The 13844-nt window shown below is 39.4% G+C and overlaps 1 protein-coding gene across 3 annotated transcripts in view; it reads right to left on the bottom strand.

Annotated features, from left to right (window-relative positions):
• glt1d1 (glycosyltransferase 1 domain containing 1) overlaps nucleotides 1-13844 on the bottom strand; it is a 73638-nt gene that overhangs the window by 41770 nt on the left and 18024 nt on the right. For all 3 annotated transcript variants that reach the window (XM_048611247.1, XM_048611249.1, XM_048611248.1), the window contains exons 5-6: nucleotides 12822-12858; nucleotides 7793-7849 (exon numbers count right to left, since the gene is read on the bottom strand). In XM_048611247.1, coding sequence (XP_048467204.1) covers nucleotides 7793-7849; nucleotides 12822-12858 — 94 coding nt within the window. The remainder of the gene's footprint in view (nucleotides 1-7792; nucleotides 7850-12821; nucleotides 12859-13844) is intronic.

The raw sequence follows: 13844 nt of genomic DNA, 5'->3' as shown, positions 1-13844 counted from the left end.
TAAAGATTTTGATCAGCTGTCACCTTGATGGTCATCAGCACTGCATGGCAACCCACTTCTTCATGTTGCAGGTCGCACTCCAGCAGTTGGCACAGATGTATGACAGTGTCCTGGGACACCCTCAGTCTGTGGCATCAATCCTTCCTTGCTCATTTGGAGGAAATAGTATTGAATATGACAAACTTTGGGTTTCCAGTATGTCCTCCAGATCCTGATGGAACCTTCAGCTGTGACATCTTCATGTGGACACTGTTTGGTATCTGCTGGTCCTGGACTTGTTGACACTTCTGTTACTCCTCCACTTCACTGTGTCTTTGTAGCGATGCAGTAACAGCGACAATAACGCTTGCTGTGGCTGAATCCATTGGTCATGTTTTCAACGGACCTTAATCATAGAATCTCTGCAGTACAGATAGAGGCTATTTGGCCCTAAGTCAGCACCAATGCTTCAAACGGCATCTCAGCCGATCCTCATGACCCCACATTTATCATAGTTAACCCATCTAGGCACACTACGGGGCAATTTAGCATAGTCAATCCACCTAACCTGCACATCTTTGGACTGTGGGACTTACTGTGCAAAATAAGAAAACGAACAGGTGCTTAGTAATGTGAGCAGTCAATGTTCACACCACACAAAATTTACAGATTAGTACAGTCTTCCAGGCAATGGAACATGGAGGACTCCAACATGGAAGGCCATGGAATGCTTTTCCATGGAACTTCAACATAGGGACTTCAGATTGACAAATATAGCACAAGTCATGTCACTCAAAGACAGAAGGAGATTAAAAGTACTGTATGATTATTGACATCTTGCTCTCCATCACCTGCCTTACCCAACAAAGGTTTCAGTGCACATAAAAGTATGTTGGCAAATATTTGTAGTTCAACGTAACAGGAAATCAGTTCCATGCTCTGGTGTAGCCTGTAAGATCTTGGATTAGATTTATGCATTGTGACCCGCTGATGCCACTTTCAAGGTCAACTGTGATTACTTCTGCTTCACAGAAATGACTATGATCAATGAGCAATGACCAATGACATGGTCAAGATTTCTTCTGACCAGGATTTGCACCCCACACAGTTGGAGTCTGCATGCATTTTACATGCATGATGCTATATTACAAATGTTACTGTGGAAGGGTCTGAGTAACGTAATTGACTCTTGAAAGGCCTCACATTGCTCACAAGTAGGGACCTTGTGTTCAGGCAGAAAAATCAATTACTCAGCCATTTGCCATTTCCAGAACATACTTACAAATCCCAAGAGTATAGAATGCAGGTCATTTGGTGTCAGTACTGAGCTTCCACACATTCACACATCCCTCTTTGAATTACTTCAGCTCTCAACATTACCTCATGAGCTCAGGCCCCATGGTTTACTCATGCCAACCATTATGCTGTATTGTACACCTGAGGCCAGGGTGGCTGTGATAGTCAATCACCACCCCCTCCTCTGCAACACACACAGTATTTCATGACCTTAAATATACTTTTGTCTACCTTCTTATATTTTGACATCCTCCTTCACAATTATTGTCCCCTTTGCATCCCAGCATGCTGCCTCTAATCCCCACAATTACATGCCCACCCCTCCCCAACCCCCATTCTTTACTCCAGCAGCAGTTCCTGAAAAATCCCTCTTTAATTTCTATTGAGTTGATTCCCAAGGATGAGTCTGACCCATTTCCTTGACTGACTTGGATACACAGCCTTGATGGATAATTAACCAGATCCCTCACTGAACCATTTCGAACTCCCTGACAGACTTACCGTGACTCCCTAAGGTTGAACTGGACCTTCAGGATTGTAAGTGGCCCATTCCCCAGAGCGCAGTGATACACACATCCTGATTGTGACAACCTCAAGTAGCCAACTGACCATGTCCAAGCACCTGGACTGATTGACGAAAATGTCCCTGACTTTTTAAATCCATTCATTGGATGTGGGCTTTTATTGCCCATCCCTAACTGGGCTCAGAGGACAGTTAAGAGTCAATTACGTTGCTGTGGGTCTAGAGGCATAAGTAGGCCAAACCAGGTAAGAATGGCAAATTTCCTTCCCTTCGGGCATTAGTGAACCAGAAGGATTTTTACAACAACTGACAGTGGTTGCCATTAGGCTAGTAGTTTTTAATTCCAGAATTTATTAAATTCAAATTTCATTGTCTGCCACAATGGAATTCAAATCCACGACCTCAGAACATTAGGCTGAAATTCTGGGTTACTGATCCAGGAACATTACTACTATATCACCAGCATCACCTGACTGTCCCTTGATTTGACTGAGGACTACACCCCTTAGATTTTGAGACAGGGCTGTTTGGTTGATGCACATGCAATGTGTTTGCTGTGTACATTGCTGGCACATATTGCAGATATGAGACTGGCATAACATGGTGTGGTACAGCAACATATCTACCTACTTTACTGATAACTGCTGACAACAATGACTGCCTGCCTGGCTTTATGTCTGTGTTAAAAACAAGACAAGGCAAGGCAGATGTACTATGAGCCTTTAAGCAGTAACTGAAGGGGCATAGTGCCAAAAAAGGCAGAGTAATGCAAGGCAAGGCAACGTAGAGATGTTGTGAACATCTAAGCACGTGCAAATAGAATGAGTACCAAGATCCCTGAGGTTCAGTATGGTTGAATCCAAGAACTGGTTGCCTGCCCATGTGCATTCAAAAGTGCAGTATTGAAGTACAGATCTTAGTTTGGAGATGTGCCAAGTGGGAACGGTGAGGCTGGTACAGGATGGATGCCTAAGTCTGTGGTGTGCATGCAGAAGCTGCATACGGAGTGTTTCCTGAGATGTTGGTGACTGGTGTTCAAAGTGAAAGGTTGGACATGTTAACAGCAAGCTGGAGTCACCAGCTGACCTCTCCAACTTGCGAATTATTAGCATCTAGTTTCTAGCCAGTAGGTTAGAGATTTGCACATAAGTGTGGCAGATTAGCCATTTGTCAGATTATCAGATCAGACATGATGTTACTGAATGGCTGAACAGACTCAATTGGCTGAATGGCCTATTTCTGCTCCTACATCTTATGGTTTATGATCTAATGAGGTGTCAATACATGCTAATACACGCAAAAGGCCTCTTGTATGGGAGAATGTTGCCTTGCTGTTTAAGATTTGGTTGAAAAATGGGACATATTGCTCTCAGCATCGAGAAGTCCTCACAACTGATCTCACAAGATTTTCCAAAACTTTCTCACCAATGCTCATGTCATTCAGTGTGGGAAAATTCTGCACATTGTTACTTCTATGCATTCAGTGCAACAAAACATTTTCATCCTAGATGAGGCTTTGATAAAGCAAAACAAGACTTTCTTTAAAATGAACTTCCTTTGAAAAGGAGAAAGTAATAAACTAAGCTCTGCAGAGAAATTAACAGAGTTTTAAAAAAAAAGGTTACTAAGGAAGACTGTTTTGGAATATTCAACACAGAAACAGAAACAGAAGACAGGAACAGGAAAAGGCCATTTGGCCCTTAAAGCCTGCTTTGCCATTCACTATGTCGTGGCTGATCATCCAACTCAGTAGTCTGTTCCTGCTTTCTCCCCATACTCTTTGATCCTTCTGGCCCCAAGAACTAGATTCAACTCTTTTTTGAAAACATTCTATGAGTTGGCCTCGACTACTTTTTATAACAGAGAATGCCACAGGCTCACCAGTCTCTAAGTGAAGAAATTTCCCCTCATCTCAGTCTTAAAGGCCCTACCCATATGTTTAGACTGTGACCCCTGGTTCTGGACACTTCAGTCATCAGGAACATCCTTTCTACATTTACCTCATCTAATCCCGTTAAAAATTTATAGACTTCTATGAGATCCCCACTCATTCTTCTGAACTCCAGTGAACATAGTTCCCGCTGATCCAACCTCTCTTCATACATCAATCTTGACATGCTGGGAATACTTGACTGCTAATCAGGCTGAAGCTTTTAATATTAATTTTTTTTACTATAAATACTCTGCTGTTAAATTGTGCCATTCAATCCAGTGAGAATAATTACCATAAATTGTGATATTTATTATGATCAGAAACATTACAACATCTTTAATCATTATTCAGCTTATACTCTTATCCAAGTTAATATCATCTTAAGGACTAACCATTAAACATTTATTAAAAAGTCATGCTGATCATTCAACAAGAGAAATGGAAATGTACATGTTTTCACAGCTTTGTTATGCCTACAGCTCAGAAATGAATCCTTGAGTATAAACTGCTTACTACACGTAAAGAATTCATATATGTCAATAGTTGCCAATTATTATAGGGTATAGGTGAAGGACACCTACTGCCCTGCTACATTCAAAACAGGAAATGGCAATGGAAGTTATGCCTTACAACACACACAAAATACTGAAATCAGTTTTAGACATGTGATAATAGAGCAAGAAGAATAAAATACACTTAAGGAAGGTATATCTATTAACCTTTCATTATCAAAATCCCTGTTTTCAAAACAGAAGCCTTCACTTAAAAGATTGCCAATAATATTATCAGCAATTTATTATTAGTATTTTGCCATTAGCTGCTATTACGAAAGTGTTTTGCCTGTCATTTGCAAAGTTTTCTTCTACTGAACACTACAATAAGACTACATAAAAAACAAGTCAGATTAATGGATGCTCCACAGTGTTGCCCAAGGCAGAAGTTAAAAGTAAAAAAATTCTGTTAATTACCTTTCTCTTGATTTCTTATTCTTTGTCTCTTTCTGCTTGGATCTTTCACTCCGTTGCCTTTTCTCTTGGTACTGTCCTTGTCACTTCATTTGCATCAAATACCTTATCACATTGAGCCTCCTTCTGTGTGCTTTTGTTTTGTGTATCTAAAACCTGCTTTGTTTCTCATTATTGCTAATTTACTCAATTGATATTGCAAGGTCAACAAAAATGGCAACATGGCCGTTATAAAGTACTGGATCAAAAACTGAAAGAGGAATTTCTGGGAACTGCTACAGCATGTACTGATGAAAACAATGGCTGGAAGTTATTGGCTGGGATACAGTGATGGGGTTGGAAGAAAGACAGCCACTGTGTGGTGTGAGCAATGGCAGAGAATTAAGAAATTTGGCTGCCTTGTTTGTATTCGTAAAATTGCTACCAGGATCTGATGAGAAGGTGTTACAATCAGGGGGTTTATAAGGTTACATCTTGAAACTGTACCTTTTTGTTCATGGATTATAATATTTTGTGACTTTAAACTTAAGGTAAATGACAGAGTGGAGAAAAGTGGATGACCAAGTGGAGATGGTTGAGAATGTCAAGTTCCTAGAAGTGATGATCACCAACAATCTGTCCTGGTCCACCCATGTTGACAGTGTGGTCAAGAAAGCACAACAATGTCTCTACTTCCTCAGGAGACGAAGGACATTCGGCATATCCGTAAAGACTCTTACCAAATATTATAGTTGCACCACAGAAAACATTCTATCCAGATGCATCATGGCTCGGTATGGCAACTGCTCTGCCCAGGACCGTAAGAAACTACAGAAAATTATGAACACAGCCCAGTCCATCACGCAAGCCAACTTTCAATTCATTGACTCCATCTATACTTCTTCCTGCCTTGCGAAGGCAGCCAACATAATCAAAGACCACTCCCAGCCTGGTTATACTCTCTTCCAACCTTACATTGGGCAGAAGATACAAAAGCTTAAACATATGTACCGTCAGATTCAAGAACAGTTTCTTCCCTGCTGTTATTAGACTTCTGAATGGACCTCTTGATTTTAAATTTAATGTTGATCTTGCTTTTTTGTGCACCTTCTCTGCAGCCGTAATATTGTATTCTTCACTCTGTTCTGTTACCCTAATGCACTTTGTACGGTATGATCTGCCTATACTGCATGCAAAATAAAACTTTTCACTGTACCTAGGTACATGTGACAATAATAAAAGAAATCAAATCAAATGAGGTAATGTGATCTGCTCTGCAGTCTGTCTGAACATAGACCTAAATGTTTGGATCAAAGAAAGGCCTGGAGTGTTTTACTAAGAGCGTAGTACAAGGTACCTAGAGATAATATCAGCAGTCTCTTTATGATGAATAAACTCTAAGTCTCCCAAAGTCCCAGAGAGCTGTTACAGGTATCAGATTTTAAGCAGTTATGCTGTGACCTATCCATTTACTTATAAGACGAGGGAAAGTGAGATCAAAGACAGCTAATTAGCATTTCAATCTTTTTTTCCTTTCTTCATTAACAGGATGAGGATGTTGCTGGCTAGGCAGCATTTACTGTCCATCCCTAATTGCCCAGAAAGCAGTTCAGAGTCAACCATATTGCTGTGGGTCTGGAGTCACATGTAGGCCAGACCAGGTAAGGACTGCAGTTTCGTTCCCTACATTAGAAGGCTAACTGTGTTTCACATTGCCATTAGGAAGAAAGCAAAGGAAACTATTTTTGATACCAGATTACAGGCTTCCCAAAAAAAAATCAATGAATTATCACAGACAGTAGTTTTGTTTAGAATGTTCTGCAGCAATCTAAGAGGCAAAGAGCAAGTGACAGATGCATCCAGTCCTGCACTAGAAGCAGAGAAAATGCTGACTCTATTGCTCAGCATTCAGAACACAGTAGTAGCTAAGGCTCAGAACAATGCAACTGAATTTGTGAAGATTTAAGAGTGGTTGGAAGATTCGCCTAGTTTTGGCTAGTGGGAAGGAATTTTAATATGGCCCTCATTGTGAAAGTCAGTGGTGGAATCAAAACCTGTACTGCTAGGATTGTTTGCTATAAAGGCTGTAATCCTATGGAAAGTGTGATGTGTCTAAAGGAGAATGTTCCTTTCTGTAATGTAAAATACAAATTGCTGACAAAAAGAAATTGCATTCAATGAAGAGTGCTTTTAGCCATTTGTTACAATAAAAGTTTTAAACCATGAAATCTTGCTCTGTCATTCTTTCAGCCAATAACGAGAAGCTTGAATCTATTTTTTAAAAGTTATCCTTCACTGAGAATTGATGTGATTATCTAATTGGTGGTCAATGTGGACTGATAAGCAATGTCTTTAAATTTCTACAATTGCTACCTGCATCAGAAGACAAAAATACAATGCAATCCATTTTTAGTTGGTCAGAGAATCAAAGTCATAGAGTTATACAGCTCGGAAACAGACCCTTCAGTCCAAATCGTCTATGCAGACCAAGTTTCTCAAATTAAACTAGATACATTTGCCTACATTTGGCCCATATCCCTCTAAACATTTCCTATTCATGCACTTATCTAAATGTCTTTTAAATGTTGTAACTAAACTTGCATCTACCACTTCCTCTGGCAGTTCATTCCACGCATGAACCACCCTCTGTGTGGAAAAGTTGCTCCTCAGTTCCCTTCTAAATCTTCCTCCTCTCACCTTAAAAATATGCCCCCTAGTTTTAACCAAGGACTTTTGCTATTCACCTTATCCATGCCCCTCATGATTTTAAAAACCTCTATAAGGTCACCCCTCAACTTCCTACGCTCCAGTGAAGAAAGTCACAGCTTATCCAGCCTATCCTTATAGGTTAAACCCTCCACTCCTGTCAACATCCCTTACAAAACCTTAAGGGAGCATACAAACCATTCTTAATTTTTGTTTTGGTGATACACTCACACCCCACGCAACAAATTACTCCACCCCATTTTGTTTGTAGTAAAAACTTCACAATATTATTATTGTTAAGAATCAGATCTCCCAAAATAATATTAGGCAACACAATCTAAACTCATGCTATTTATATATTTCAAATAAAAAAAGATAGACCCTGATGAATTCAGCATCAAAAAATCATACCTGAACTTTGAAGAAATTCTTCCCAGTTAAATTTTGTGGAAGGCTTTGTTACAATGGCTGGGGTCCGTTTGAAGGAAAGAGAGGACAAAAAGAACACAAGAACAATTAAACATTGTAACTGTTCAGTAATTTCCTATCGATCACACCCTTTCTTAACTTGAATGGATCCCTTTACAAAACTCGAAAAGTTATTCCTTTGAGCATGAATACCTTTACCACCTATTGAGTGATGGTGTTGAAAACAATTATGTAACCTATCAGAATGAGTGACAATTAACAAAATAAATTAATCTAATAGTTAGAGATAACTTTCTAATGACAGGTTTTGAAATCTGGATGCGCTCTTTTGCATTGCCAGATATAATTAGAAGCTGGACTGCAAATGTTGGGAATAATGGCAATCTAGGATATCATACCTTCCTGATGGGAGGAGGGAACAGCACAAGTTGTGGCCATAAAAAGGAAAAAAAAACTGCGTGAGGTTAACAGAAAGGACAATTTTTAGGACAGAACTAATAATATGCCGACTGACTTTTGCAATGCAAAAAAACTATTTCTAAAAGGATAAACCAAACGCAAGAAATAACATTATATATTAAGAGTGGAGCCAACATGGCTGAGATTGCACATTGGATATTCAGATATAGACAACAATCTGACTTACTATTGGGAAAATTGTACTTACTGATACAGTACAGAGTGCTTGGTTGAATTTCCAACATATGCTTTCTAGTGCAGGGTGGGCTGTTAAATACACTCAAGATGGGGAGGCGATGGCCTAGTGGTATTGTCACTGGACTGTTAATCGAGAGACCCAAATAATGATCTGGGGACCAAGGCTCGAATCCCGCCACAGAAGATGGTGGAATTTGAACTCAATAAATATCTGGAATTAAGAGTCTAATGATGACTGTGAATCCATTGTTGATTGTTGATTGTTGGAAAAACCCAGCTGGTTCACTAATGTCTGGGGGCAGCACGGTGGCTCAGCAGTCAGCACTGCTGCCTCACAGCACCAGGGACCCGGGTTCGATTCCACCCTGGGGCGATTGTCTGTGTGGAGTTTGCACATTCTCCCCGTGTCTGCGTGGGTTTCCTCCAGGTGCTCCGGTTTCATCCCACAGTCAAAGATGTGCAGTGTAATGGATTGGCCATGTTAAATTGCCCATAGTGTCTGGGGATGTTTAGGTTAGGTGGGTCAGACATGGGAAATGCAGGGGTTGGGGTATGGTTCTGGGTGGGATGCTCTTCGGAGGGGCGATATGGACTTGTTGGGCCAAATGGCATGTTTCCACACTGTAGAAATTCTATGAATCTAAGATAGATCAATTTTTAATTAGTAAGGAAATCAAGAGTCACGGCAATAAAGGCAGGAAAGTGGAGTTGAGGATTATCAGATCACGTTGAATGTGATCTGTGATCTCATTAAATGACGGAGCAGACTCGATGGGCTGAATGGCAGGGGATTCAGTTATGGTAATACAATTGAATATCAAAGGAAAATGATAAAATTTTCTCTTGTTGGAGATGTAATTGAATGGCACTTGTGTGCAAATTGTTACGAGTCACTTATCATCCCAAACCTGGATATTGGCTGTGCATGAGCATGGGCTGCTTCAGTGTGTGAGAAGTTGCAAATTGTTCCTAACATTGTGCAATCATTAGCAAACATCCCCACTTCTGACCTTATGACGGGTCAGTACATTAATGATGCAGCTGAAAATGAATGATTCTAAGACAATATCCTGAGAAACTCCTGCAATAATGTTTCACAACTGAGATGAATAAATTCCAGCAACCAGAATCTTCCTTTGTATCAGGTGTGACTCTGACCAGTAGGAGAGTTTTGTCTCTTGGTCCCAATGTCTTCAGTTTTGCTACGGCTTGTTGATACCATTGTCAATCAAATGTGGCCTTGTTGTCAAAGGGAGATCTTTTTACTTCACCTCTTTGGTTCAACTCTTTTATTCCCATGTTTGGCGCAAGGCTATAATGAGGACAGGAGCTGAGTGGCCTTTGCGGAACTCAAACCAAACTTTAATGAACAAATTCTCATTGAATAAATGCTGCTTGACAGGATGTCAGTTGCCCCTTCATTCATTTTCCTGATGATCCAGAATAGATAGATAAGGCGGTGATTAGATTTGTCCTGCTTTTTGTGGATAGGACATACCTGGGCAATATTCCATATTACTGTGCAGTCCTATACTGGAACAGACTGGCTAGAGACAGGTAATTTCTGGAAGAGGTCTTAAGTACCATTGCTGGAATGTTTTCACGCCTTACAGCTTTGCTGCATCTAGTGCCTTCTGCCATTTCTTGATATCATGGAGATGGAGCATCAGACTTAAAAGACAGTTGCAAATGCTCAGCTTTGTCTTTTGCACTGATGTACTGGGCCTCCCCATTGTTGCGGATGGGGATATTTGTGCAGTCTCTTTCTCCTGTTAGTTGTTTAATTATTTATTACCATTCACACCAGGATGTGGCAGGACTGCAGGGTTTAGTTTTAATCCATTGGTTTTTGTATAAATTCGCTGTGTGTATTGCATGCTGATATGGTGTTTAGCATGTAAAGTGTCCTACGTTGGAACTTCAACAGGCTTCATACATCATTTTTAGGTGTGTCTGGTACACTCCTGGTATGGACTCCATGCACTTTTAACTGATTCTATGGCTTGGTAATATTGGATCAGTGGGGGGTAAGCCAGGCTATGAGGTTGCAGATTGTGGTTAAATATAATTCAGCTGCTGTTGATGGCTCACAGAGCTGTTTGGTTGCCGAGTTTGAGCTGCTTGATCTGTTTGAAATCTATCCCATTTATCAGATTGGTAGTGTCACACAACACAATGGATGATATCCCCAATGAGAAGGTGGGATTCCTTTGTGACCACTTTTCTTTGCCCAATCCTAGCACTCCTATACTATGAGAGGTAACATAGTATCACAGATTGCAGCGTAAAAGTCAATCTTTGAAGCAGTGAAAAGCCTTTGGATATGAAAGCTGACTTATTTGCGTAGTATACAATGTGAACTGATGTTAGTATAAGTGGTCACAAGTTTCAAATATGATAAAGCTTAACACCTGTAACTTAAATTAATGTGACACATATATTGAATGAATTAATTCAACAAGGATACCTTTAACCACAATCAAGTCATTTTAAAATTTGTTTCATCCATGTTGGCAATGTGACATTTCAGGAATGAGTGGTTTTGCTGCTACCCGATGATGAATTGCTGAAAACTGGTGAAATTTGCATCATCTTTTGGGAGTCTCTGAGCAACCTCGGTGTTCTACCGCAACACATATTATTATCAATCCATAAAGCAGTTATACCAACTAGCAGTTGCTGTGAAATTTTTGCTGAATTCTGGGTTTGATTCGATCCACTGAAGTGCACACATATTGATTGCATTCCTGGTGACACCGTAATCATTCTAAAGATTTTCGAAGACCCGTTTCAATACATACTTCTCAAAATCAAGCCAGGGGCTGGTTGCTGTTCTACTGGTTGCTGTTCTACTGGTACATTTGGTCTGGGATATCTTTTTCAGGGTGGATTCCATCTTCTTCGATTCTCGAACCAGTTTTTCAAAGACACCAAATTCCCTCTCTGCAGCTGTTATTTTATGTGTAGTTTTTGCTAACACCTTCTCCAGCATCTGCAGTTCCTACTACCTCTGATTCAATTTTAACCCCACTGCGAAGCCTCTTCTAAGGATGTCTAGCCTGAAGAAGTTACCCTCCTCCCTCCGGACAAATCTCAGGGGATCTCTCTCCCACTGCAATCCATCTTCTATCCGCCTCCCCCTCTCTCCCTATTTATTTCAGAACCGCTTTCCCCTCCCCCATTTCTGATGAAGGGTCTAGGCCTGAAACATCAGCCTTCCTGCTCCTATGATGCTGCTTGGCCTGCTGTGTTCATCCAGCTCTGCACAGTGAAAAACAAAGCTGGCATCCATTATTGTCCTTTGTTTGCCATGGATTGCCTACTTTCTGTGAGCATGTCTTCAACTTCTGTGCATCTTCTAGGCAGCTAGCCCTCTGCTGAGTATAGGATGAAATATGAGATTTGGCACCAAAAAACTGAAGAATCCTAAATGTCTGGTTGACTTATTAGCTGTTATCAAAGGGATGAATTTCTTTGGATTGACAACTACCCAGGAATACTTTGTCATAGGGAAACATATTCCAGCAAAAAAAAAAACAAGATATATCTAAACTATAATGTGCACTTTAATGTAATGGCATTTACATGTACATAAGCAGACTGAGGCATTACACAAAACGGAATAAAACTATTTGGTTCAAGGACCCGAGCATCAAGCACGTAAAGACTTTTGATCCAAATGAAAACGTTGCACAAATCTGAAAAGATAAAGCATCACATTTTGTTTTTATCCCCCCATTCATAAATGCAGTGGAATATGCTGCAAAATTTAGTTTTATTCTAATTACCAAAATCTTCACACCAAATCCATTCAACAGTGACATATAACACCACTAGTGCTTTAGCTACTGACCCCCAAGGGCATGCCATTTGTACTTGCTGTACCAGTCCAGTGGTCATTGGGAAGTACAAGTAAGTCACATCACAGTGGCACATTTAAGTGAAGGAATTATACAGACATTGTGCTAGAACAGTACTGCAGCTGTTTTTATTGCTAACCAAATATAATCAAATGCAATTCCTCAAATGTTTTGACAGTATTTGACGGGTTTTTATGATAAGCAATTTTAAGTTCACTATAAATCACAAAACTGCATACTGATTTCTGGTTCTCACTGAATGTATATTTGAGACAGTGAGCTGCATTTTATTTCTGTAGGCCTATTAAAAATGCGCAGTTAATTAATGCAAAAAATTCCACATACTTATATGGCAGATCAAAAACTTCCAATTTAAAACGTTTCAACAAAATATTGCTGCAAATTCATGCAAAAACAAATAAAAATGATAAAATTCATAACACCACGTTGAAAAGGCTACTAATCCTGTAAGTGAAACAGTTTGCACACCTTACCTTGAGGCTGCACATGAATCTTACTGCTAGCGAATGGCTTAAAAAGAGGAAATAAACACATATGAATAATATTTCCAAAAGGACTTCTAAAAATAGCCTGCAATTGTCAAATTAATACATATACAGATAGAATTACTTTTCTTTGTACATGGATATTTGTATACAATATGTAAAAGGAGTTTTTATTCATCTCCCACTCCAAAATAGGATATAATACATGTAAAAAGTTACAATAGGCTTGGTTATAGCTTTGTGAGATACAGTAAAATAATTACGTGATTAAACTTTACTTCAAGCATACTCAGTCTTTTTCAGGTTTAAAGAACTATCTTTACCCTGGTAGCTTACAGTTGAATCAAATTATCTGAACTGGCCTTAATTACTTATTTACAATTTTAACTTCAAAACCCTCCAGGTACACTGAATAATAATATCGTTAAAAATATCATTTAAAAATGATTTTAATTTCTTCAAAACATACCTTTCACTATTGTAGCAGCTAAAAGATAATAATGTCGCTTAAAATCTTAAAGTTAAAGTTAACAATTGCTGAGAATTAATTTTGATCAACATTCTATAAATCAGTTTTACTGAAAGCTCTCCAGTAATTTACTACACCAAATGCCTGTCATCCATAGAAATACCTTTTGACCCACTTTTTCATTTTTGCCCCTCCATTCCTAATGAAATTCAACTCCAAAAGCAGAGGCCACCTTTGATGTCTCACCAAAATGGCCATTTTTCATTTGCGGACTGAGAAAGCAAGAAACGATGTCTACTTTTCCATGGAACATGTTACATTCAAACTCCATGTTCCCCTCTAACAATTTTTAACAAGGCTATGTGTTTAGTAATAGCACAAAGTTGACGGACTTGCTTTGTGCTAATTTTGGATGGAGCAGGCGTGGTGCTCAGGTTAATAGCTAATTACACAGAAGTAAAATACTGAGGATGCTAGTATTCAGAAACAAAATCTGAAAACACTAAACGTATTCAGCAGATATAGTACTAATGGACACAGAA

The sequence above is a fragment of the Rhincodon typus genome, chromosome 24 (assembly GCF_021869965.1).
Source record: "Rhincodon typus isolate 14 chromosome 24, sRhiTyp1.1, whole genome shotgun sequence".
NCBI lineage: Eukaryota > Metazoa > Chordata > Chondrichthyes > Orectolobiformes > Rhincodontidae > Rhincodon > Rhincodon typus.
Note: the sequence above shows the minus strand (reverse complement) of the source record. Positions and strands in the feature narration are given on the sequence as shown.